The 26,242-nt window shown below is 34.3% G+C and overlaps 9 protein-coding genes and 1 pseudogene across 13 annotated transcripts; all 10 read left to right on the top strand.

Moving 5' to 3' along the window:
- Window positions 1–153: 153 nt before the first annotated feature.
- On the top strand, window positions 154–5,032 carry Y32F6A.4 (Amino acid transporter transmembrane domain-containing protein). The gene is made up of 10 exons (NM_073279.10): window positions 154–225; window positions 271–377; window positions 721–810; window positions 1,185–1,356; window positions 1,404–1,497; window positions 1,544–1,641; window positions 3,680–3,924; window positions 3,978–4,463; window positions 4,522–4,625; window positions 4,679–5,032. The coding sequence occupies exons 1-10, from the start codon at window positions 173–175 to the stop codon at window positions 4,787–4,789; spliced, it is 1,560 nt and encodes a 519-aa protein (NP_505680.2). The 5' UTR covers window positions 154–172; the 3' UTR covers window positions 4,790–5,032.
- Window positions 5,033–5,049: 17 nt separating this feature from the next.
- On the top strand, window positions 5,050–7,188 carry tag-314 (RING-type domain-containing protein). The gene is made up of 8 exons (NM_182434.9): window positions 5,050–5,084; window positions 5,131–5,256; window positions 5,678–5,743; window positions 5,796–6,141; window positions 6,325–6,698; window positions 6,752–6,810; window positions 6,857–6,957; window positions 7,004–7,188. Exons 1-8 carry the CDS (start codon window positions 5,064–5,066, stop codon window positions 7,123–7,125), a joined length of 1,215 nt encoding a protein of 404 aa, NP_872234.4. The 5' UTR covers window positions 5,050–5,063; the 3' UTR covers window positions 7,126–7,188.
- Window positions 7,189–7,404: 216 nt separating this feature from the next.
- Window positions 7,405–8,396, top strand: apc-10 (Anaphase-promoting complex subunit 10; the record flags this gene model as incomplete). Of its 4 annotated transcripts, none has more annotated exons than NM_001269290.3 (6): window positions 7,405–7,445; window positions 7,503–7,649; window positions 7,699–7,861; window positions 7,912–7,993; window positions 8,042–8,142; window positions 8,194–8,338. In NM_001269290.3, coding segments are annotated over 6 exons (639 nt in total). The 4 variants fall into 4 exon arrangements, with proteins under 4 accessions (NP_001256219.1, NP_001256217.1, NP_001256218.1 ...); NM_001269288.3 differs by having other exon boundaries at window position 7,437; NM_001269289.4 differs by having other exon boundaries at window position 7,441.
- A 163-nt stretch (window positions 8,397–8,559) lies between these two features.
- col-12 (Cuticle collagen 12) lies at window positions 8,560–9,860 on the top strand. Its single transcript, NM_073277.6, has 3 exons — window positions 8,560–8,691; window positions 8,744–8,960; window positions 9,013–9,860. The coding sequence occupies exons 2-3, from the start codon at window positions 8,748–8,750 to the stop codon at window positions 9,748–9,750; spliced, it is 951 nt and encodes a 316-aa protein (NP_505678.1). The 5' UTR covers window positions 8,560–8,691; window positions 8,744–8,747; the 3' UTR covers window positions 9,751–9,860.
- Window positions 9,861–11,855: 1,995 nt separating this feature from the next.
- col-13 (Cuticle collagen 13) lies at window positions 11,856–12,970 on the top strand. Its single transcript, NM_073276.3, has 2 exons — window positions 11,856–12,078; window positions 12,131–12,970. Exons 1-2 carry the CDS (start codon window positions 11,866–11,868, stop codon window positions 12,866–12,868), a joined length of 951 nt encoding a protein of 316 aa, NP_505677.1. The 5' UTR covers window positions 11,856–11,865; the 3' UTR covers window positions 12,869–12,970.
- Window positions 12,971–14,696: 1,726 nt separating this feature from the next.
- Window positions 14,697–16,248, top strand: F15H10.5 (DUF19 domain-containing protein). Its single transcript, NM_073275.6, has 7 exons — window positions 14,697–14,799; window positions 14,843–14,967; window positions 15,014–15,294; window positions 15,341–15,493; window positions 15,774–15,872; window positions 15,921–16,010; window positions 16,073–16,248. Exons 1-7 carry the CDS (start codon window positions 14,705–14,707, stop codon window positions 16,139–16,141), a joined length of 912 nt encoding a protein of 303 aa, NP_505676.4. The 5' UTR covers window positions 14,697–14,704; the 3' UTR covers window positions 16,142–16,248.
- A 484-nt stretch (window positions 16,249–16,732) lies between these two features.
- Window positions 16,733–18,024, top strand: F15H10.10 (Insulin/EGF-Receptor L Domain protein; the record flags this gene model as incomplete). The annotated part of the gene is made up of 7 exons (NM_001028635.4): window positions 16,733–16,818; window positions 16,956–17,065; window positions 17,108–17,355; window positions 17,400–17,540; window positions 17,596–17,700; window positions 17,745–17,834; window positions 17,896–18,024. The coding sequence occupies 7 exons, from the start codon at window positions 16,733–16,735 to the stop codon at window positions 18,022–18,024; spliced, it is 909 nt and encodes a 302-aa protein (NP_001023806.4).
- Window positions 18,025–19,047: 1,023 nt separating this feature from the next.
- F15H10.9 (SUN domain-containing protein) lies at window positions 19,048–20,547 on the top strand. The gene is made up of 7 exons (NM_001028636.4): window positions 19,048–19,166; window positions 19,209–19,333; window positions 19,379–19,662; window positions 19,704–19,856; window positions 19,908–20,024; window positions 20,071–20,217; window positions 20,262–20,547. The coding sequence occupies exons 1-7, from the start codon at window positions 19,066–19,068 to the stop codon at window positions 20,424–20,426; spliced, it is 1,092 nt and encodes a 363-aa protein (NP_001023807.3). The 5' UTR covers window positions 19,048–19,065; the 3' UTR covers window positions 20,427–20,547.
- Window positions 20,548–21,608: 1,061 nt separating this feature from the next.
- F15H10.6 lies at window positions 21,609–23,518 on the top strand (annotated as a pseudogene). The gene is made up of 5 exons: window positions 21,609–21,858; window positions 21,912–22,267; window positions 22,314–22,629; window positions 22,877–23,023; window positions 23,360–23,518. Coding segments are annotated over exons 1-5 (1,228 nt in total).
- Window positions 23,519–23,677: 159 nt separating this feature from the next.
- On the top strand, window positions 23,678–23,995 carry F15H10.12 (uncharacterized protein; the record flags this gene model as incomplete). Its single annotated transcript, NM_001269287.3, has 2 exons — window positions 23,678–23,795; window positions 23,844–23,995. The coding sequence occupies exons 1-2, from the start codon at window positions 23,738–23,740 to the stop codon at window positions 23,993–23,995; spliced, it is 210 nt and encodes a 69-aa protein (NP_001256216.1). The 5' UTR covers window positions 23,678–23,737.
- Window positions 23,996–26,242: the final 2,247 nt, after the last annotated feature.

Raw genomic sequence — 26,242 nt, 5'->3', positions numbered from 1 at the left:
ATACACACCCACTACCTTCAGTAGTTTTGTTGTTTTGTTGTTGAGACCAGAGCTCACAATAGATAACAATAAACCACATTTTCTCACATGTTTTATAGACTTTAAAGACAATATTTACCTATTCTGATTCATCAATTTATATTGAATTTTCAGGTTAATTTGGCCAATCAGGATGTCTTTTTCCTTGTCTAGAGAGAATTACGCTTTTGAAGATTCTTGTAGGAAGTAAGTTCGATGTATCAATGAAAATATAAATGTATACATTTATAGATCTACAAGAACTTCATCATGTTCCCGCAGAGACAGCTGGAATGGTGAAACTCGATCATCTTCTCACTGTGATGTTGATATGTCAAAGCCTTTCTTTAATCCAGCTGGTTAGTTCATTTCAAATTAATTACTGAAAAGTGTGTGAAAAAAAGGGTTTTCAAAGTGGAGCATTGGGGTTACAAGACTAACAGAAGAATTTAAAGTCAAGAAAAGATCAATTTTCAATATTTCCCAACTTCTTGTACTACAGTTAGCAATAAACGCTTTTTTTTGTCAATTTCGTAGTTTTCCAATAAGTTAATTAATCTTAAACTTTAGAGTCTATCAGTACAATGGAATTTGCTTTATAAAATTTTAAATCTAAACATTTTAATAAGATTTGCTCTCACTGTTCGGCAGGTTATAAAATAGTTTTAAATTGAACAAATTGCTCTAAATCATACTTTTCAGGTTTAAACTGGTTTGTAACTGGTCTATTCGTGGTTGGAGATCTTGCTGGTGGAGGTATTGTTGCATTGCCAACTGCCATTATTCAAGCAGGTAAGGCTTTTTATTTTAGAGGTTTTCTTTCTTCTCACCATTTTCACTATCTTAAACACACAAACATAAAATCGTCAAATGAAATAAACGATGTAATCTCTTTTCTTAATAAAAAACGAAGCATCACTAGCGATAGGCATATGCTGTCAATAACGGTTCCGGCTCCTTTGAAAACTCTGATCACGTTGCGAGTTTCTTATCAGTGAACAGAAAAAAGGACAAATAAAAATGTTAAAGTCTTTATAAGAACGCGGCTTAAACAAAAAAGGTCACCTAAAATTTCATGGAATACAAGAAAACATGTATTGAAAAAATCTAATTTTATCATTACAACGTATGGGAATGTCAATTTGACTTCAAATTCTTAATTTCAGAATTCTGGACCGGTCTGATAGTATGTGTCATTCTCATTGGAGTTGTCACCTATACTGCTTACGTTCTTGGGCTCAGTTGGAATATTCTGTTGAGCACATGGCCAGAATATAGACATCATTGCAGAAAACCGTATCCAGAAATTGGTGGAAGAGCTATGGGAAAGACTTGCCAGTATGTTTTATTTTGTAAATGATGTTAGATTTGTTGTAATATTTCAGACTTCTTGTTTCAATTTGCATTGATGTAACACAATTTATGATCTCCGTTGTCTACCTCCTTTTGGCTTCGAAAAACATTATGAACATGATCATTGTAAGTAGATCTATATTTTGTGCTATAATGTGAAGCCAATTTTCAGGCATTCTCCGGCACTCACATATCTTTCTGCATTCTGATTCTCATTGTTGCAACATGTCTTCTGCCACTTTGTTTCCTCAAATCGCCTCAAGATTTCTGGTAATTATATTATCAATTTTCAAAAAGATCATATAAGCTGATTAGTCGTAATCCTTTAAAGGTTTCATCATATTGTTTCGTCACTTTTTAAGCTCAACTTAATTTTTAATAATCTTATTTTTTAATGAACAATGAAAAGAGGCACAGAGAAGTATAGAATACGTGCACTAAATTGGAATGTGGTTAAATAGACTAATTTTTAATTTTAATGATGGGTCATAAAATTGCAGAAGTGTGCACAAGTAAATAGAACATTACTTGAATGATTAACTAGTTTTTCGGTGTAAGGAACTTTATCAAAGACGAATAGAAAACGGTTGGAAAAACTATGAGAACCTATTCTAAATGGGGGATGCTCGGGGGTTACCCCTTAGAATTAAATACCGATTCAATCAGGGGTTGGCGGCAAAATAATATTTTCGGCATTTTGCCGAATGCCACTTGTCCCATGCCCTTTGATTGAATAACCTAAAAAATTAAAAAATGTATCTTTAACAAATATTAGGTCAAGGAATAAGTTTTGTCGTTTTTTCTCAATTTTGATTCTTTCTCAAATTTTATTTTGTAGTTATATAGAAAACTGTTAGCAATGACAAGCCTATCAATACCAGCCATATCAGTCGCCTTTAAGAATATTTCCAGCTCAAAACTGTGACAACGAAAAAAAAATTTTTTTTCGATTTTTTTCATTTCTTCGTGAAACCAAAAAGTTTACGTGCCTTGAAGTATTAGACAGTTAGTTAATTACAATCGTGCAATAACAGCTCCAGGTACCCTCTTTTGGTAGTGCCAAAAAACTTGCAAAAATGACTTTTTAAACGTTGAGCGGCGCTAACTTGAGGTACGTAAAAGATACAAAAATGTAATCAATTACAATATTAACAAACGCATCAATAGCTACATTTTATCAAATGATCACTTTTTTGTATATGCACTGGTTGCTGAGCTACAATGAGTTTTAGTGGAGCTGGTCCAATTTTTCAAAACCTCTTTCTTTTCCCTTTATGACCCGTAGCTCCAAAACCAGTCGACCGATCAAAAAATGTTCAACTAACAAAACATTTACCTGTTTATTATGAACATTTTCCAATTTGAAATATTTCAAAGTACCTCATGCTGGCAAAGATATGCGTCCTTTAAGTAAACATGTAGTAGTTTGTAAAAAATATCGAAAAAAAAATGTTGAAAAAAATTTTAAAAGAAATGTTTTCTTAGATAAACTTCTAAATACTTTTGAATAATAATGTGTACCTGCTAACTACATAATTGCATTCATTTTTCCTAGTCTACGCTACTTTTATGGGGAGAAAAAATCAATTATTGAACAATTTTCCTGTTTTTTCAAAACTATGTGTATTACCTTTTTTGATGGCTTTTAACTTTGCAAACATAAGTGATATACAAAATGTACAAATGATTACATGTGTATAATAAACAGATAAATGTTTTGTTAGTTGAACATTTTTTGATCGGTCGACTGGTTTTGGAGCTACGGGTCATAAAGGGAAAAGAAAGGGGGTTTGAAAAATTGGACCAGCTCCACTAAAACTCATCGTAGCTCAGAAACCAGTGCATATACAAAAAAGTGATCAACTGATAAAATGTAGCTAATGATGCAATTGTTAATGTTGTAATTGATTACTTTTTTGTATCCTTCACGTGCTTCAAGTTAGCGCCGCTCAAAGTTAAAAAAGTCATTTTTGCAAGCACTTTTGGCACTTTCAGCATATCTAGCGCTACCATAAGAGGGCACCTGGAGCTGTTATTGCACGATTGTAATTAACTAACTGTCTAATACTTCAGGGCATGTTAACTTTTTAGTTTCACGAAGAAATGAAAAAATCGAGAAAAACATTTTTTTTCTCGTTGTCACAGTTTTGAGCTGGAATTATTCTTAAAGGCGCCTCAGATGGCTGATATTGATAGGCTTGTCATTGCTAACAGTCTTCTATATAACTACAAAAAAACATTTGAGAAAAAATTAAAATTGAGAAAAAACAACAAAACTTATTCCTTGACCTAATAAAATCAATTTCAGGTGGGCTGTTGTTATTGCCATGATGACAACATCTGCAGCTGTTATTCTAATTATTGTTGGATCAATCATCGACTATGGAAAGTGTGCTCCATTCGCGAAACTTCCACCATTCAGAACCACCAACCTGTTTCTTTCAATGGGAACTCTACTTTTCTCCGTTGGTGGGCATTCCGCTTTTCCAACAATTCAACATGATATGAAACAACCAAAAGAGTTCACGAGATCCGTTTTTCTTGCTTTCACAAGTAAGTTCTCAAGCAATTTGATTGTAACATTCCGATTCATTTAAAATTTTCAGTCATGGCGTTTATGTACATTCCAGTCTGTATTATGGGATACTTGGTATATGGTGACTCGCTTCGCGATTCAATTATTCCATCAATTCAAACTGTCTGGATTCAACAGGCCATTAATATTATGATCACAGTCCATTGTATTCTAACTCTCACAATTGTCTTCAATCCTCTGATGCAAGAAGTTGAAGAGTTGTTCCATGTCCCACAGAGATTTGGACCAAAGCGAGCTATTGTTCGTACTGGTATAATGGTTGCCGTTGTCTTTGTTGCCGAATCAGTTCCAACATTTGGACCACTTCTTGACTTGGTTGGAGGATCAACATTGACACTCACTTCAGTTATTATGCCATGCTTATTTTATATTTATTTGAATGCTTATAAAAGAAAAGAAGAGATTACTGGAAAACCAGGAAATGGGCCAGTTGGATGGAGAGATGTTATCACTTTTAACCAGAAACCAACGCTTTGTATTTGCATTATTATTATGAGTAAGTTTTTTTTAAAATTTATTCAATTTTTGATTCATTTTATGTGGAAAATTTTCAGTAATTGGTCTTATTGGAGGAGGATGCGCGACATTTTCAGCCATCGTTGAATTAACAACCACGCAGTTTAATATGCCATGCTATGTTTCTGTATTCCAACACAAGGTAAATAATAGTAATTAGTACCAAAATTGGTATCGAAATAATTTGTTTTTCAGCCGGCTGACAACGGAACAGCTTCTCAAACGAATTGCTGTGGTACATACCAGAATGTTTCTATATTTAGTGATGGAAAATGTAGTGACCCCCAATTGCATTTCTATAGCTAAAATTGATTTTTCTCTTTGTGGCTTTAATTTTTCCATTCGATCTTTAACTTCTCTCCAGAAGAAGCTGTGCAATTGTTTTCTATTATTTTTCATTTTCTCTGTACAAATTTTGGATTAATTTGTATTCCTTTCCGTTCACATGTATAGATAAAAAACACGTTTCTAACCAGTTGACCCCCAGTGAAAAAATGCGGTTAAAAAGGGTTTGTTGTTTCAATGATTACAAATAAATTTCTAAATTTTATTCATTTCTGAATTTCTTTTCGACGCGACAATGTCAGATAAAGTGAGCGAGGTAGTTTTAATATGGAAGTGACTTTTCTCCGAAAAAGTAATTTCAGAATAATGATATAAAAGGATTCCAATTAACAAATAGAGAAAATGAGCAACCGATGGATTTGAATTTAAAAGAAAAGAAGCCAACGTTTACAATTGTAGGATGTGAATTATGCCAGATAAAAGATGAAGTAAGTTAGCTTTGGTTGGCAAAATTCTGAGCGGTAAGAAATACGAGTAGTCAATAATTCTTCATCAAAAGTATTGGTTCTGATGAGACTTCATTATTATAGTTCTTGAAGCGATTTTTGGTTTTAAAATATTTCCTATATTTTTACAAAAATTCCAATTTAGATTTTAACAATTTGGCCACGAGCATACAAAAAAAACTGTTGATAACGTGGACCAAATTGTCAATATTTTACGAATTTTTGATCAGATCAAACTGCATCTTTTCTTTCTCATTCTTTTTCTGAACTGAAGTTTATTCATATTTACCCAATGATGACATTTATTCATAACTCTTTTGAAAAACTTGATAAGGAAAGGAAAACCGTACACATAAGTATATGGGAAAACAGTAAAATATTTGTAATTGACTAATATTTTCAGATTCGTATCATTCTTCGACAATGTGGGCACGTTGTTTGTCTACCGTGTGTTCTAGAATACATAAAAGTTAGTTGGAAATTTGAAAATTTGAACTCAAGAAATTTTAAAAATGTTCCAGAATAAAATAATAGTTGATGGACACCCTCGGTTCAAATGTCCACTCTCCACGTGCAATGCAGTGGTTCATGAGAATGATATAAATGCAGTACTTGATGAAAAGGAGCCAGCTCTTGAGAGATATATGTCAATTGTTCACAGAAGATATCTACAATACAAACAGAATAAACATTCAATTATGGCAGCACTTCCATCATCTGATATCAAGAGATGTCCTTTATGTCGGTCAATTTATATGCATGTAGTTGGATGTAATTATGTTATTTGTGCCAATTCAGCATGTAATACAGCTTTTTGTTGGTTATGCGAGAAGCCAATGGGAAGACCATCTTCGCATTTTACGACAGGTAAGTGTGGAATAATTAGTAAAATATTGATAATTCAAAGACTGGAATTACGTTGCATTTTTTGTTGTTTTATTCGCCGATCTACTCATGTTTTAATCTTGGCGAACCAGAATTAAGCGTCCGGAGCGTTTCAAATAGTTATTTTTTGGCAGGCCTATCATTCTTAAAACATTTGAATTACAGCTTCAAAGTGCCGACTAGGATACACAGATTATGAACGGATCTTTCGATCGATTCAGTTGATTCTAGACGTGAATTTTGTCATTCTCTGGATACTGCTTCCATTCGTCTACTTGATCGCTTTCTTGTACATTCCTGTCTTAATAATATTCCTGATACCAGCAAGCTTGGCTTATGACGCTTATAGAAAAGAAAAGGATAGTCATGATTTTTTGGTTCCGATCGATGTGTTGACTATCATATTCCGAGTCTTGATTGGAATACTTATTGGAATTATTGTATGTGTACCATTTGCAATTGGGTCTATTGTTTCTGGATCTGTACTTATGTTTCTTTATATGGGTTTCCTAGCCATTCGAACGATTCCATGTGGATTGGTGAGATTTCATACTACATTTTATTTGATAAAGAATGTTTTACTAATTTTCAGTCTGGTGACCGAGTTGGCACATTTTTATGTCTTATGAGATGGGCAGGAAATCTTTTCAAGTATGTCAACTATATCATGTGATATAATAATGTTTTTTTTTCTCAGAATTGGACCATATGGTAAACTACTTGAAGAAGCAAGAAAAGAACGAAATGATGCGTTAGTGAAGCTAGAAGAAAATAGAGATGATTTCAAAAATGCATTAAGTGAGTTTCTGAAACAAAAAACAAATTATCTATTCGTGTGTTTTAGGCACTTCTAAAGTTTTGGTTGGAACTACAACTACTTCATCCACTACTCAAGCAACAACAATTGGTGGAAGTACGAGCACGGCAGGGACAACCGTTGAAGCCACAACCACAACTCAGGCGTAAATCTAGATAAATCTCAATATCCGACTTCTTCTCTTTCCTAATCATCAATAAATATTTTATTCACTTTTTGAATGCATGGAGCGGACAATAAAATGTTCGCTTTTTTGTATCATAATATTTTTTTCAGAACGTCATGTGCTCGTTTCAAAAATTTACAAAATTATTTGAAAAAAAAATACTACAGTATCCTTGTATGCATTTGGTCGTCGACTTTTCTGTATTTACGCAAAACTGCGACCTCTGTGTGTACTCCGAGAGGACTATATTCTTAATTTCTTTGTTCGAAGATTTCCAGCAAAAATAAGTATTTTAGTAAGTAAGTAAGTATTTTTTTCAATTTTTGTAAAGTATATAATTATTTAAAATATTAAGTTTAGTGCTGGCCGATCATCAAATTCCCGAACAATCCATGGATGAAGAAGAAAGAACATCCTCGCGCGGATGGATGCGAGAGTTTAAATATCCGAGCAATTTGCGAGATATCACCGAAGAAGCTAGAATTTCACTCTCAAGTGTTGCTCACTGTAAGAATCTTTTAAATATTATTTAAATGTTTAATTAATTTTTTTTCATGTGGTGGAGTCGACGAGTTGCTGCACGAAAGTTCAGAACTGGCATGGAGAACAAATATGAGCCCTCCACATCGAGCACTTTTCACGTTTTCAAAAAAGACTGACATATCTTATGTCATGCTTTTCCTTGATTACAGTAGAGATGAATCATATTGCCCGCAAGAGTAAGTTAAAATACGAAAAAATCATTTAATTCAAGATTTGTAATTCTTAGAGTGAGAATAGATCTCGGAGATGGAACAAATGATTGGTGGCTCAAAATGTATCGAAGAGTGGACCAACCAAAAGGATGGGTGGTAAGATTCGAAATTTATTTAAAAAGTTGTGTATCTTATTTTTTTCAGAAAATTCCGATTCACGACGCCTTTGGCAATCCACTCCGAGTCATGTCACTTCAAATGACTATTATGAAAAATCACGAAAAAGGCAGGGACTGTGTTGTTCGGTTAGTTTTTGAATAATGATTCTTTTAATTTAAAAAAACCCGCACTTTCAGTCATTTTCGAGTGCTTGGACCTTTCCGCAGCCGATATGACAGCATGAACAGAATGATTCTCGGACCCTCAGCAGTGTTGGAAGCACGGCCAGGAACGGAGCCAATAAAAGATGCAATCATGAATCACTATCAGTCTATGCGTTAAAAATCTTTGAACTGCATTTTCAGTATTTGCTATTGACAAATAAAATTTCCAATTATTATTCACTTAAACTTCTCGTTTACACAAAATCAAAAGCGATGTAATTGTTCCTGATTAGTTCACTCAAAACTTTTTTTTCACCTACTGTTTATCTCCTTCTGTTCTTTTTCTTTATTCCCTCTAATTCATCCATTCTGTTTTAATTCACACTGCGCGCCGCAACACCATGTCGCTGTAATATTTAGTCAGTTTTTGAGAAAATAGGTATAGAGACAGAGACGCTGACAAGACAACACTAGGTATAAAAGCGGAAGTGGTGGCTTTAAAATCACTTGGCTTCTAAAGTCCAGTGACAGGTAAGGTTCTCGTTACTTCCGTCTCGATTACTAAGATTTGATTACTTTTTAGAAAAATGACCGAAGATCCAAAGCAGATTGCCCAGGAGACTGAGTCTCTCCGTAAAGTTGCATTCTTCGGAATTGCAGTCTCTACAATTGCTACTTTGACTGCAATTATTGCTGTTCCAATGCTTTACAACTACATGCAGCATGTGCAATCTTCTCTTCAATCGGAGGTTGAATTCTGCCAACACAGATCAAATGGACTTTGGGATGAGTATAAGAGAGTATGTTTTTTTTGTTGAATAATTTTAATTTTAGTTAAATGTTTGATTTCAGTTCCAAGGAGTTTCTGGAGTTGAAGGACGTATCAAGAGAGACGCATATCACCGTAGCCTCGGAGTTTCTGGTGCTTCCCGCAAGGCTCGTCGTCAATCTTATGGAAATGACGCTGCTGTCGGAGGATTCGGTGGATCATCTGGAGGATCATGCTGCTCATGCGGATCTGGAGCTGCTGGACCAGCTGGATCACCAGGACAAGATGGAGCACCAGGAAACGATGGAGCTCCAGGAGCACCAGGAAACCCAGGACAAGATGCTTCTGAGGATCAAACTGCTGGACCAGACAGCTTCTGCTTCGATTGCCCAGCTGGACCACCAGGACCATCAGGAGCACCAGGACAAAAGGGACCATCAGGAGCTCCAGGAGCCCCAGGACAATCTGGAGGAGCTGCTCTTCCAGGACCACCAGGACCAGCTGGACCACCAGGACCAGCCGGACAACCAGGATCCAACGGAAACGCCGGAGCTCCAGGAGCCCCAGGACAAGTCGTCGATGTTCCAGGAACTCCAGGACCAGCTGGACCACCAGGATCACCAGGACCAGCCGGAGCTCCAGGACAACCAGGACAAGCCGGATCTTCCCAACCAGGAGGCCCAGGACCACAAGGAGATGCCGGAGCACCAGGAGCCCCAGGAGCCCCAGGACAAGCTGGAGCACCAGGACAAGATGGAGAGAGTGGATCCGAGGGAGCTTGCGATCACTGCCCACCACCACGTACCGCTCCAGGATATTAAGCGCTTCAATGACATCTCATTTGATTATCTCTGCTTTATCTCATTTGTATGTTTTGTGTATGAAAAACGAACACACTTAGAATAGTGGAATAAATGATTTCATTACAAATTTGAAATTGAATAAGACAAATGTGAAATGAAAGTATAAAAGAAAATGAGAGACATGATGGTGGCAGTTGATTGGCTTTCATGAAAGAAACATCAAATAGGAATAGAAAAGGACAAGGACATTTCGGTAATTGAAATTCGGCAAATTGGAAATTTACAAACTTAACTGTTAGCATAAAATACATAAAATAGGGTGTGAGAGAGGTAAGAAGTGAAATGAGAAACGATATTCTACTAACCGGTAACTACAGAATATTTGTGAACAATCTGAAATGATGCCCATTATTTTCGTCTCTTTACATTCTTTGATGTTTTCTTCTGTTTTCAGTAACTTTTGATACAAGAAACTGATTGTAATGCGGAAAAAGAAGACAGAATTCTAGAAGAGGATGTTAATGTTACAGTAAAGCCGGGTACGCAGTAAAAAGAAGCGGTAAAAGTTTGAATAACGGAATGGTGGGAACAAAGAAATTTGAAGGTCAAGAAAATAAGAGGTCAGTCAACAACTAGAGCTTAACCTTGCTGAGTGGTCTTTAATTTTGGAACAATAAAGGTGGGTAACATGGTCAATTAAAACAAGAACTGTAAGCGATTCTAGATCACTTGTCAATCTTTAACGATTTGACCTAAAGCTGGGGATTAAGAACTTTGAAAACATGATTTGTTACGATAATATTTGAAATCAACATCTTGTACTGAATATTTTCTTTCGGTCGATACGATATATAAAATCAAAACTCCTAATCTCTACATAAATAATAAGGTTTTGATGAAAACTCGAATCAAAGATGACCATAGTTAAAAATATTCAATTGGGCCACTTTGATCACTTCAGAGTTTTCCGTAGATAATCTTTGGTATGTTGTAATTTATAATTAGGCAAATATATATATTAATATATATAAGGTGCATGATATCACATTATTGTACTTCCAGGTCGTATATTAGCTAGTTCAAATTGAGATTTTTTTTGGATATTTTCTGTTATATATGTACATATATTTTTTAAAATTGATAAAAAGTTATCAAAAATTACAATTAATAGATAAAGTTAGGTTTGAAATAAGATACGTTTTTTAAAAGTCGGTTCAGGCCTCGTTTAAAACTTTAAATGGAACTAATGTTGGTGAACTTTCAGGATGTAGCGTCTTAAATTTTAAAGCAAGTTTTTAGACGAAATTTTATATACTGTTTGTTAAAATTTAACCTTATTGGTAAAGTATTTCAAATGCCAATTTTTGAAACCTTATTCATGTACAATGTGTACATCCAATAAAAATGAAGTTACACATTTTCATTTAAAAAAAAACATTCAAATTGATTGATGTAACCAACTTACCCTAGTATTAATAATGAACCAAAAATGTTTATCAGCTATCAGATTGATCACACAGAGATAAGTGAAGACATATTAAAACTCAAAGAAGAATATCCCTAATTTTATTCTAATAAACCATTCAACAATTTCAAAACGTTGAATGCAATTTGCAGCTCTCAGAACACTTTAACTGAAATTGGCGTAATGTGAAAAAAATTAGCTCTCTAAAATGCAACTTGTAGTACATAGTTCAACTAGGAGCTAGTTAATAAATGTATTCACATTGAAAAATTTTACAAATGTTTTATAATCAAACTACATGTAGCATTGTTTCAATTGAAAAACCACTTTGAAACTGTTAGATAAAGTCATCACAGACAATTAACACTTATAAGAATGCTACATTAAGTCTCGATGTTTGAATAGTACTCTTAATCTTACTTCCTTGTGAGACATATCACAACATAATCACAACTATCACTACGGATAAGTGTTCTCACAGTTGTAAACCCACACAAGGTTTATCGTCATTCTCCGCCTCTTTTCTTTACCTGCTATTGTAATATTGACGGTGTTGCTGCCATTGCGCGCGTATAAAAGAAGAAGAACGGCAGGAGATAAGCACTTTATTTCGAACCTTCAATCTTACCCCTTTTTTTTGAACCACTTACATTTCAAACAATTTTTAGATGTCGGAAGATCTAAAGCAGATTGCCCAGGAGACTGAGTCTCTCCGTAAAGTTGCATTCTTCGGAATTGCAGTCTCTACAATTGCTACTTTGACTGCAATTATTGCTGTTCCAATGCTTTACAACTACATGCAGCATGTGCAATCTTCTCTTCAATCGGAGGTTGAATTCTGCCAACACAGATCAAATGGACTTTGGGATGAGTATAAGAGAGTATGTTTTTTTTGTTGAATAATTTTAATTTTAGTTAAATGTTTGATTTCAGTTCCAAGGAGTTTCTGGAGTTGAAGGACGTATCAAGAGAGACGCATATCACCGTAGCCTCGGAGTTTCTGGTGCTTCCCGCAAGGCTCGTCGTCAATCTTATGGAAATGACGCTGCTGTCGGAGGATTCGGTGGATCATCTGGAGGATCATGCTGCTCATGCGGATCTGGAGCTGCTGGACCAGCTGGATCACCAGGACAAGATGGAGCACCAGGAAACGATGGAGCTCCAGGAGCACCAGGAAACCCAGGACAAGATGCTTCTGAGGATCAAACTGCTGGACCAGACAGCTTCTGCTTCGATTGCCCAGCTGGACCACCAGGACCATCAGGAGCACCAGGACAAAAGGGACCATCAGGAGCTCCAGGAGCCCCAGGACAATCTGGAGGAGCTGCTCTTCCAGGACCACCAGGACCAGCTGGACCACCAGGACCAGCCGGACAACCAGGATCCAACGGAAACGCCGGAGCTCCAGGAGCCCCAGGACAAGTCGTCGATGTTCCAGGAACTCCAGGACCAGCTGGACCACCAGGATCACCAGGACCAGCCGGAGCTCCAGGACAACCAGGGCAAGCCGGATCTTCCCAACCGGGAGGCCCAGGACCACAAGGAGATGCCGGAGCACCAGGAGCCCCAGGAGCCCCAGGACAAGCTGGAGCACCAGGACAAGATGGAGAGAGTGGATCCGAGGGAGCTTGCGATCACTGCCCACCACCACGTACCGCTCCAGGATATTAAATATCTCATTAAAACTCTTGTCTTTCTATCAATTTGCTTTACCATGTCATGATTCAGAGCCGACAATCTGTAGAAAAGTTAATGAAATTCTTCATTTCAAAAGTTTTTTTTAATTGAAATCTGGAAAAAACTGATTTCCATACTTTAAAGTTTCAGGTTTGTGATAACACCGTGCCAAATATTATTCAAGTTTTCTTTCAGAATTGAAGTATTTAGCACTCTCGGCATTCGCCGCCAGATTCTTGCCCATGTTTCACAGCTTTTAATTCAAGTTTCGCCCAAAAAAAAATTAACATGGATTAGAAGCTGGCCAAACTTGGGCCACACTTGGGTCAAACTTGGGCGATGCGTCAAAAAAGGAAAAAAGTCAACCGCTGTGTAGCCCACTCTCACTCAGCCCAAGTTTTGCCCAAGTTTAGCCCAAGTTTAAACCAAGTTTAGCCAAAGATTCACCTGTATGTTGCACTCCGATCGTTTTTCCCGTTGTGCTGATCTCTTACCTGTTGAGCCATGATGGTCGCGCGAGAATATTTTATTAATTTCAATATTAATATTACAAACTGTTGTTTCTACTTACGCGTAGCCATTCTCATAGGTTTAGGTTAATTTTCAGTCAGTACTGTATTAGATAATGCTAAATCATAATAAATGAATTTCAGTTTTCTATTGATATCATTTTTCTTCAGAACCCAACATTCTGAACATTCTATCAAGTATCAAGTGCCAAGTAAATTCTCGAGGGGTCAGTATTTCAGAAAAGCTTTTCGAGTAGTTCAAAATTTTGATTTAATGATCGGGAATAACAACTTTTAGCTATCAAAAATTGATTTTAAAAATTTAAATTCAAATTTAATCATAACAGAAAACATTCTTCACGGATTTACATTAAATTAGCAACATAATAATGATATTTAAACAGTTCCAATCACAAAATTCCTATTTTTTGTCCGCCGAGGGCGCTGCGGCGGCGCGCCGCGTGTTCAAAGTTGGGCGAGACTTTGGCGAAACTTGGACCAAAGTTTGGCCAAAGTTTAGTGGGATAGTTTGCATTAGAAAACTTAAACTTCGGTCAGACTTGGGCTAAAAACTTGGATGAAAAGTTGGCTAAATTTGGGTAAGAAGCTGCTGAGAGCTAAAGTTGGGCAAAAAAGAAATAAGATACTTACTTTCGAAGCTGAAAAATTCATAAAAGTGAATTCATTGCACTGTGATTTATAAACTGACGGTTATCTGTTTTCAATTTTGAGACATCACGTGAGTTTGACTTGTTTCCGTTTTTTGAATCATCGAAGCGATTCAACAGTTAGAAGTAAACTACAAAAATGAGTCTATGATATCGGCACTCATAAAGAATAGTACAGATTGTTTTGCTTTTTGAGGTTACTGTATAGAGACGCGGAAGATACAAAATGAGTCACTGAATCCAAAAAGATAATATTTATTTTTATTTGTTGAAAACTTTAAGGACATCTTCTGTGGGAAATTGATGGGATTTTAGCGAAATTTTTAGTCCCCCATAGATGGGATCTCACGTTAATTGTGAAATATACCTATGAAGTTTATACAATATTCATGCAAACTGACTTTAATTCTGATTTAATGCAAGAGCCAGCAATTAGCATATTTGAATCCGAGATCCGCAATCTTTTAATACTTTTATTCACACCTTGTTACTTCTATACTAGAACAGTAGGAAAAAAGTATAGTTCAAAAAGTCTTCCTCATCTTGTTTTCAAAATTTCCTCTTATCATGCCAAAACTTGTTTTCCTTTGTTTACAGACTACCTATAAAAAGTACAGCTAAACTCATTATGCCAGTGAAGCTGATTTCTTATCATGCTCTCCCTAATTTTATATATATTTTTGTTTGCCAGCATAAACGCTCAATCTCTTGCTCTTGAAAAACGAGCATGCAACACTGAGAAGATAATGTGAGTTTCTAAATTTTAACCGAAGAAAGCGTATTTTATAAAGATGGATTCCTGACTATGGTGAATACTATGAAGAGCAAGTTGAACTGTCACTTGCTTCCAGAACAAGCATGAATCCTGAATCAATGACACGAATTCTAAAGGAAGAGTGCAAGTTCGAAAAAGACGGTAGGTGTACAACTATTAAAACTTTGATCTTCATGTTATACTTTAGCTTTCCGAGTGAAAAGAAAAACCAATTTTATGGTCAAAGGAGCACACGATCTATACCATAAACTTAAAAAATATTATAAGTACTTTGAACATGTTATGAAAGTTATGAGTTTTGTGGAGGTGATCCACGACCTGTGGAGTGGTGGAAAGCTAGTCATGCAATTCTTTGAACTTGAAGAAATGAAAGAAGCTCTAGAAGATACTTTTCGGACAAGTATTCAATTGCTGATTAGTGGAGAGAAAATTCCAGAAATAATTCTCAATCACCCAAACGTTTTATCTGTGAGTGGAAAAATTACAAATAAACTTTAAAAATTAATTTTTTCAGGCACTAAAACAAAGAATTCCAATTCAAAATCAACAGCTTCTTTCACGTGTTGCTGCTTCAGATGTTACTTGTTACCAACGTGATAAACATTCTCAAGTCGTCATGGTGCTGAAGCTGAAAGTTCCCAGAGTTTATGAGATTCCTGTGAAAAAAGTAATTTAAGTTTTATTTTTTGTGCTGTACCTACATCAACTATGGGGGTATCTCTAGTTAGATACTTATCACAACTTTCCAAGCTTCTCTGCTCTCTGATAAACTGGCATGGATTTAGCCCCCACATTCTTTTTGATATGAAGAAATTAACGAGTTGTCTTGAAATTGTTATCTGTTCATCAATTTTGTCAGAGCGTCTCCGTAGAAAATATTCGAATTTTAAAGTTGAAGATTGTAGTTTATACTTCAGTTTACAATCAAACATAATTCTCAATTGCAGTGCGACGACATTTCTGTAAATAATGGTCTACTATATCACGTATCTGAGACGGAATTGTTGAGAAGACTGGAAATAGATATCAAGAAATGTTTTTTTGAGGTAACCGAGAGAAATCGGTTTTTACAAGCAAAAGAAATAAAATTTCAGAGTTTTGCATTTTGCCCTCCTGGAGCTGTTCGGGAAATAAATTGCAAAGAAGAAGATCTCAAAATTTGCAGGGTTTCGCTAGAAAGAAAGGTTGATATTTTTGTAATCTTCTTCTAGAATAATTCAATCATATAAACCATCGGGTTTTATAGGGATCAGACAGCAAATTCTCCTACTTTCAACTATTTTGGATACCTGCTATGATGTACATCAATATTTAAAAAATCTAATTCCATTGTTTTAATTTTTATTTCGGATACACATTAACTTATTTTGTTGAATGCATACATACTGTATACGAATTATAATTGAATAAATAATTTATTACCGTGTTGTAGACTCATCATTCTTGTTTTAAACGGATTTTTCAGTTTTGACATTTCGTAACATTTTAGCTACATTAATTTTGGAAAAAAAAACACTTTAAATTTGCGTGGTCATTGAAATTTCAATAAATGTTTCAGCACAATTTCCTCACAGTCGACGGACCTGTCTGAATTGTTTGTTTTAGCATTGTTCAAAAAAGAGCTCGACAGCAAAATGTTCGAAATTGTTCAGAGAAAATGTCATAACGCATCTAATGAAGCGGGTTGTACTAGAATAATTTTTGTAAAAATAATTATTGTTGGAAAAATAATTTGTGAATGTATTAATTTTGTATTCAGCTACTCTCGATGATTTCATAATTAAAAACATTTATTCCTCATCATTACCTTCATGGCTGCTCTTATCTTTCAGTGTCTTGCAGTGTCAACTTTTTCCTACTATAAATTCACGAAGCATGTTTTAATTTTTGAGCATTTGTTTTTACCATGTTCAACATATTTTTGACACTTTCTACTATAGTTTTCTTTACATTTTCATCAAGATCGCATGCGTGTGAAATTAAAGAAATATTGTAAGTACATTTTGCATCACAGGGGATATCGTTAAAATTAGCTGGAAATACGTTTTGAAATAATTTTAGGATCTAAACTTTTGTGCTGTGTTGGGTTCATGATTGATATTAATAGGTGTAATTCAGTTATTTCTAAGGTACATTCCCAATGAATATGATTACTATTTGGAACCAGTCGTGTTGTCTGGAGACAAATATGGTTTGACAACACCAATTATTGGAGAAGAATGTGGTCATATTTATAAGTGTAAGTTAATTATAAAGTTCTCACAGAATGAATGATTTTTAGCGTGCTCAAAAAGAAGGAGAAGAAATTCACAAGTATCGCGAACGAGTAAATATTGCTTATTTTTTTACGCCGACCGAGATAAGATTCTGAATACTGAGAAGCAGTGTTTTGATGTCCAGACGGCTATCTACAAAGCGGGAGTAAAGATTAAAAGAACTGCGGAATACGAGCTTCGCTCGAGTATTCAATTTTTACTTCGTAATGGAGAACTTTCCCAGTTGTTCCTTAGTCATCCATTAATTCAATATGTTAGTTTAAGATGTTATGATAATTGTCATTTAACTTGTTTCAGGAAATTAGACAAAGAATCCCTTTGAATAATTCTAAACTTCTTTCAACAGTCGAGGCTACTAACGTTGCATGTTTTCAATCGAAGGCAGCAATTTCGTTCAAATTGAAGATTCCAAAAGTTGAAAAAATGTTGATTAAAGTAGTAAGTTCATACTTATATCACTGAAGATGAAAAATTGTAATTCCTCATTTTAAAGTGCACCAGTTATGAAATTTATATGAACAGTGGTTATCTGTATTATGAGTCTGCGACAAGTCCGTTCCGAGCAATTGAAATAAATACAAATAAATGTTTAATGGAGGTTAGTAAGACATATATTTTCCACAATTCGTTCGAATCAATCAGAGCTTTATATTTTGTCCACCTGAATCGATTCGCGAAATCAATTGCATTGAAGAAAATTCCAGAGTTTGCAGTTTTTCTGATATTAGCAAGGTATTCTTTTGAAAAAATTTGAAATAAAGCTATCAAAGTTCCAGAAAACATTTATTTACAGGTGTCCGATAGTTTTCAACTATTATGGATTTTTCCGTTTTTTATATCAATATGTGAATGTCTACCCTCCAAATACATTTTATTTATGTTCCATGCCTACATTTTTTCACAGAATTTATTATTTTCATAAGTTATGTTTCAATAAAAACTTTACTTACCACTTGTTATTAATTAGTATTCAATGCAAGACTATTTTTAACTGAGGGGTGCAAGATTATTTGAGAAATTTCATATTTCATAGCTAATCGAGACTGAATGACTAATTTTCGATTGACCAGTAGGAGTGCAAGACTAATAAAATATATACGGTATATGGATCTATGTCATCTTTTTCATCCTAACGTCAGAAATAATTAGGCAGACTTGTACAGAATTAAGCATTCATTTCAATTTTTATTCTAACTTTGACTGTTATTTTAACGGTGCATATTGAGATTTTATTGGATTTTTTTCAACCGGAACATTTTTTTTTCTACTGTACTTGTCACAGCTATAGACTCGCGGCGTGTTACACGCCATCACGTTGTATGGTGTCCGTTATCTTCCTTTAAATTCAAGTCACCACGTGAGTTAAACTAATGTATGAACTAATTTCCGTTTTTTTTATGATTCATGCTTCACAGTTTCAAACAATTAATGCAACCGCATAATATTAGCACTGCTTTGCTCATCAAAAACATGTAAAAAATATTTGTGTGGTTACCGTAATGAATGAAGAAAAGTACGCAATGACTGACTCATTGTTTACACATTGCTTTGTTCTTTTGCTGCAGTTTCGTTCGATAACTATTTTGAAAAAACAACTGAGCAACGGCAATCCAAGGTACTAACATTGCAAAACATTGCGCACTTCCTTCAAAGAAATGGGTAAAGACGTTTGAATGTTTGTAAATCTGAATGAAGCACGAAGTTTAAAACATAACAACTGTAAGTACAGAATTCCGAGAGCTTTTTAAACCTTCTGATAGACTATTTTCTGTATTATTTCCTTTTCCTTGCAACCATTTAAAGTTATTGTTTGAAAAATTATTCCTCATGATAATTTCTGAGTTGCAAAATTCTTCTTATCGGACTAATGTCCCGTTCTTTGTTTACTAAAATGGTATTTAAAAAGTGAGTACAAAATAATAAACCATTGGGTCGGTAAAAGTGGGAACAGCAAAATTCAATCATGCATCAAAACTTCTTCATATTACTACCTTTTTGTATATTTTGCATAAGCGCTCAACGTCTTGCACTTGAGAGAAGAGCATGTATTACAGAACAGATATTGTGAGTTGAAAAATATGAATTGAAATCAAATATTACTTGTAGATTTATTCCTGACGAAACTGATTATTATGAAGAGGAAGTTGAACTATCGCTTTCTTCTGGAACTAGTATGAATCCGGATTCCGTGACACGAATTCTGCAAGAACAGTGCGAGTTTGAAGAAGGATGTTGGTTTGAAATTATTGTGACATTAATTTAGAATAAGATTTAAGTTTCCTGGGTCAGAAGAAGGAAGCGACTATCGATTGTGAAGCGAGCACACGATCTATACAAGAAGCTTAAAAAATTATATAAAATTATCGAAAAAATTGAGAAAATTGATGAAATTGTAGAGTTTATTAAATCCCTGTGGAATAGGGCTGATCAAGTCATAGATTATTTCAAATCTGAAAAAATGGAGTGGTTGATAGATGAAACTTTCCGAACAAGCATCCAACTACTGATGTCCGGCGAAAAAATTCCCGAAATGATTCTGAATCATCCAAAAGTTTTATTTGTAAGTGGTGAAAGAATTGTAAATTTGAAGATTTTGTTTAGACATTAAAACAAAGATTTCCGTTTGAAAATCAAGAACTTTTTTCAATTATCTCTGCAACAGATGTTATGTGTTATCAACGTGAACAACGATCACATGTAATTATGTTCGTCAAGCTTAGAATTCCTAAAGTTAAGAAGTTGATTGTGGAAAAAGTTGGTTTGATATGGGTTCATTTACAAAATTTTTGAAAATTATGTATGCAGTGTGATGATATTGGAATCATGGTCGGAAATAGTTATCAGTACTACAACTTACCAGACGCAACATTCAAGAAAAATGGTTATGTTTATCAAATATTATTAAATGAATGTTTTTTCGAGGTCAGAGAACATGCAAACGTAAATTGATGTATTCATTTATTTACAGAGCATCAACTTTTGTAAATTTGTAACCACTAGAAGAACAAATTGCTCGAAGGAAAATGTAAAGCAGTGCCAATTGATCAAAAATGATCAACAAAGAAATTTTTCCAGAGAGTTGAAAAATGGATTTGCCGTTTATGGAGCTTTCACGGTTAGCTAATTCCTGAATTTCAGCAAACAAAAACAATTTCTCAGCAAATCATTGCAAGGATAAACGATCTTGAATCTTCGTGGAATACAAGCGCGCACGTTCTGTATCACATTATTCCACGAAGCGGAGAAATATTCTCATTTGGAAATCTTGAATTAAGTCAAGAGACCGGATCAAAGGAAACAATTATACGCGACTGTTCACCATAATTTTTAAACTTTAAAAGTCTCATATCTTATTCAATTTTTAATCAATTACATACTTTGTAAATAATTGTATTATTTTTATTTTCAGAACAAGTGAATGAAAATGAATTATTTAAAGTGTTCAGTCGGTGTTTTCTCCTGCTAAATCCGACTAGGTATCATTATAGTTTGAAGGTGTAGCCATCTATAACATCAATTCTAGCTTAATAAAATGATATTAACTCAGATAAATGTTCGACCATTTTACAGTTTTAAAACACCAGAACACTAGCTGCGAGTTTGTTAAAAACTTGGTATGGCGGAGAAAAGTATTAAGTGTCAATGACTGAAACAAATTAAAAATTTTGAACTTGAAATTTCTCGAAAGAAAAATTTCCACCTAACAAAGTTAGAAAATTAAAACATTTTTCAGCTCAACTTTAAATATTAAAAAAAAAACGTAAAGTTTGAAAAAATTTTCATTCTCAATGTATCATTATAGAGAGCATGCAAGACTAATTTTCAATTGGTTGGTAAGGGTGCAATACAAGTTTCGAATGACCTTTGGAAAAGTGACCCATTTTTTGTAAAACTTTAACGCTTTTAAGTTCAAGTTACCCAACAATTACCAAACCTGCTGAAATTTCAGCAAAGTATTGTTGGTCTGGCAAGAAAAGGGGTACAAGACTATTAGAGACTGCAATACTAATAGATATTTCAAGACTAATTTCGATCGACTCGCAAGGGTGTAAAACTATTAGAGGAGATATGGTATAAAAATAAATAAATAAAACTGGTACACATCAAATTAATGACCTGAGGAAAAAAATTCGAAAGCCAGAACAATGGAACAACGGAAGCAAATTGACTTTTCTTTTTTTTTTGGACTTTTTGGACTTTCTTAGTATTGGTATGAGTAAAAATAAATATGAGCAACTTGAAAACTTAGTTGAAGAAATTGAAAGAATTCGATGCTCATTTCTTGCTCATTCTAGTTTTCATTTCAAACCTTACAAGTGAAAGGAACAGTCTGTCAATTAGGAAACACTAAAAAATAGCTATTTCCTCAGAGATCCGAATTCCTCATTATAATTACCTTTCTCTGCGACCTCCGCGTTTTTCATCTGTCTTATCACTGAAACCGTGATTGCAGAGGTGGGTTGTCAACTAAGGAACAGTCAATGCTAAATGGGGTATTTAAAGACCATGTGGTGTGTAGCATTAGTCCGAGCATTCACAATGCTTTATCTTTTCATTGTTTCTCTTTTCATAAGCTCAAAGGCTCACCACCTTGCTCATGAACGGCGAGCTTGTAAAACAGAAAACATGTTATATATTCCTGACGAATTTGATTACTATGAAGAACCAGTTGAACTATTGTTTGATTCTGGAATGAGTTTGAATCATGTTCCTGTGACAAGAATTTTGGAAGAAGAGTGTGGATTGAGAGATAGAAGTAAGTTTTATTCATTTACTTAACAATTCATAAAAAAATTTGAATTTTTTCAGCCTTTCTGATAAATAGAGAAAAAAGATCACCAATTGGTAAACAAGTTTTTCGACTTGCCAAATATTTCCATAATTTCTACGAAAGAAGCAAAAAAACGCTAAGTCCGGAACTCTTGAAAGGAATTGCCAAAGCAATGGAAAAACTAGAACATGTAAAAACTCCGATGGAAAAAACAAAGTCATTGATTGGAAAATTCTTTAATGAAATGTGGAAGGATGTGGGCAAATTGAGAGAAGAAGTAAAATACGATCATCTTGAGGAGCTACTAGAACAAACCCTTCGAACAAGTCTTCAACTTTTGATACGAAATGAAGAACTCTCAGAAATCATTCTCAACCATCCAATTATTTTATCTGTAAGCTATGTCAAAATCTGCCATCTTAAACTTTATCTTTTCTCAGAAAATTAAACGACGAATTCCAATTGACAACTCCAAACTTCTATCGATCATAACTGTTAAAGAAGTATTTTGTCACCCATTTTATCGAGATTCAAAAGTTGCGATTTTTCTCAAGCTGAAAATTCCAAAAGTGAAGAAAGTGAAAATTGAAAAAGTGAGCATTTTCTTGAGAAAACAACAACTTTATTCCTCATTTTTTGTGTGACGACATTGGAACTATCAATGGAAATTTTTATGAGTACTACGATTTGCCAACAGCGACATTTAAGCATCATGGTATCAACTTCAAAGTGGAAATTGAAAGGTGTTTTTCAGAGGTACGTTCTACATGTTTATGATAAAGTGCCGATAGTCACATTGATCCTATGAAAAGCCTGGGTACTTATTCCGTCAATATTGTCACGTTGCAATAGATTCATAAAATCATTCATGAGGCCATACTTTCAAAAATTTAGTTCCTATTTGAGGGAACAAACAAGTAGACTTTGACAATCCTTGTACTTTATGACATGATCAAAGTTTTTGTAACTTTTGAAAAAAATAAAGTATGATTATAATTAACAGAATTCGATTTTCTGCCCACCGGGATCTGTACGACCAACACGCTGCTCTGTTGAAAGATTGCATAGATGTGAATTAATCAAAGAAAACCTGAAAATAAAATTTGTACGGGAGCTGCATCTAGGCTTCGCTGTGTATGGAGAATTCATGGTACGTGAAACTCAATGGTTTTTTCTTAATTTTCATGTGATTATAAAAAATTGTCTAAAACATTTTTGAAGTAGACCAAAAGAACGTTTTTTCTACGAGTTTTAAATTTTAATTGCACTTTTAACGTTTTTATTTCAAAATTCTATAAATTAGAGCCGTTTACTGCTCGAAATTACTCAAAAAATTGTTATGCAAATTTGGAAATTTATCACAACTTTGAATTAATTGACAAATCAAAAAAACGTTTGGAGGGATTCATTGTTTTTTTGGTCATGTTGGACTACATTCATTTACATACCCACTACAGACACCTTTAAAAACAATTTTCAATTTCAGCAACATATCACCAAAAAAAGCGATGTCGAGTATTCCGGATTCACAGACCCATATCAATTGTACCATGTAGTTCCACAATCAAATGAAATAATTTCGATTGGAAACTATGAGCTCCAACAAAAGACTGATTACAAAGATACAGTCATTAGGCATATCTGATACATATTCATTTTTCATTTATTAGTCTTCCTTATATTATTTTCAGTACCTCAATTCTATCTACAAAACATCAACTGATAAAAGAGTACAACTAGTTCACTATTTGTTGTTGCTCATATTGATCCATCACCTTATCATTTACCATTCCATTCCCATTTTTTGCTTTATTTAAACTAGTCAGCCCAAACTACAAAAAACTAGTGTTACTCATTGTTCACAATGCTTGGCCTCCTCATCTTCCTTTTCTTGATCTCCATTCCAGTTGTTCACAGTTATGGTAACTTTTAAACTGATGATAAATAATACATAAACAATTTTATTTGAGCTGTTCGCACACACACAAACTTGACAACTGAGCAAATGAACAAGTTTCGTATTGATCAAGAATCCATCAACATTGTTTCAATTGGAAAATTTTCACAGTACGACAAGATTGCACTCAGTATGGCCACTGCAATGTGCCTCTATATTTTGTGAGACATTTAAATAAAGTTATCTTGTTCTGACCGAAGATCATAATTTTCCACGAATTTTCTAAAATTCTTTACTCTTCACTGTTTTGTTAAAGGTATTTTTTCAATGAAATGTTTATTGTCCACAATATTCTTCGGGGAACAACACAAGAACAAAACTGCAAAAAAATGTTGACTAGGTTCATTCACTGAAATATCTAGCTCTCTATAGCTTCATAATCTCTTTTTGGATATTTCTGAATCCTCTCGATCGTAAGTGAGGACTGAGTTAAAATACAATTATCATAGTCCAAAATGACCAAATTTTTTAAAAACACGCTCTAAAAAAGTTTTCAGATGTTTCAAATTTTTCAGTTAAATACATGTAGATATATAGCTTTCTGTAGTAATTCCAAGCATTGCTGCAGGTTCGAAGACCTAGAATGTTCAAATGCATCCATTTGAAACGCAAAAAAATCAAATTAACAACATTCAGCTTTTTTATCTTTGATTTGCGCGCTAGCAGGAAAATGTATTATTTATTCCTAATTGTTTACTCGATTGAATATAATTCTCTTATCGGAAATGTTTCAGTTTTGATATTGTGCCAATAAACATTAGACAGGGGACACAAAAATATTGAAAACTAAAGTTCATTCATTTTATTTTATTTTTCACTTTTTCGAACCATAAATTCAACAAAAGGGAATGAGTACGGTAAGAAGTCAATAACTTGAAATACGAACAAATATAAGTAGTTTTTGAATCAAGTAAGAAATTGGTTAATTGAACTGACACATTAAATTAGTAAAAAGAGAAATAAAATGATATTATCAAAGCATCGTATCGAAAAAAAAAACTCGCTTTGCAAACATTTCAACTGGCACATATTCATTGAACTATTTGAACAGAGATCAAAAGATACAAAAAGTTTCGTATGATGAATTGCCCATTGGGGTCTAATTGATGAGGGAAACGTAAAGTTCTAACTTTTGAGATACTTTGTAAAAACGGAAAAATTACACATAGCTTTTCACACAGATAGTTATAGAAAATATGTTTTTCGGAAGTATGAAAATAATACGGCCTCAAATATTGTAGTTTCTCACAACTTTTCGTATTGCGTTTCCGTGATGCCATTGTTCCTGATGAGTAATTATGCGCACATGAATCAAACAAGATAAAAAAAACAAGAAATGCCCATAGATGTCGAATGTTTGTCAAACTTGACTCTATAGAGTATATGTCTAATCTATGTCGATGCCTCAAAATTTAACAAGCAGGGAACATATAATTACCAAGGAGTAAACAAATTATACTAGAACCTAACACAATATCAACGATGTTTGGAAAACAGAATGAGGATCTTCACAGCCAACATTTGCGGATGTCATCGCACAAAATTATTATTTTAATTACCATGAGATGGCTACGTATTAAATGGACCAATGGACTAAAGGTTCGGACGATTTTGAACTTATAGACTCAAAATGGGCTCAAATAAACGAATTTCGTAATGAAACTTCACAAAAATTTTCCAAAAATTTTTTATGGCGGTTCAAATTTTTGAAAAAATTACACTGATTTTAGCTAAAATCTTGAAATTCGCCCATTTTTCCGTGTCACATCAGGTACATTTAAAGCCAATAGGTAACCAATTTTGATGATTTTTGGTTACCTACAAGGGTGTCAATGTCCCGTAAAACTTTAAAAAACGGGAAAACGGGAATTCCCGTTCCCGTGAAAATTTTAAAAACGGGAAAACGGGAATTCCCGTTCCCGTAAAACTTTCAAAAACGGGACAACGGGAATTCCCGTTTTTTTGAAAACACTCAAAAAACGGGACAAAGTGGGCGGTTTAAAAAAAAGAGTGCATAGTTGGCGTAAATTTTAGTGTATTCGAGGCGAATTATTAAAAAAAAACTGCATTATAAACATTTTTATCGATTTTTTCAATATTAAACAGATATTTAAAAAGCCAAAAAATGAGGGAAAATGTCCCGTTCCCGTGAAAATTTGAAAAACGGGACAACGGGAATTCCCGTTCCCGTGAAAACACCCCAAAAACGGGACAACGGGAAAAACGGGAAACGGGAATTGACACCCTTGGTTACCTATCGGCTTTAAATGTACCTCAATCTACGAAATTAAATGAGATAAACTATTAATATATGTAATAAAAGATGATAATTCCGAAAAAGTTCACTTCGGACAGATGTGACACGGAAAAATGGGCGAATTTCAAGATTTTAGCTAAAATCAGTGTAATTTT

This window comes from Caenorhabditis elegans, chromosome V (assembly GCF_000002985.6).
Source record: "Caenorhabditis elegans chromosome V".
Taxonomy (NCBI): domain Eukaryota; kingdom Metazoa; phylum Nematoda; class Chromadorea; order Rhabditida; family Rhabditidae; genus Caenorhabditis; species Caenorhabditis elegans.
Note: the sequence above shows the minus strand (reverse complement) of the source record. Positions and strands in the feature narration are given on the sequence as shown.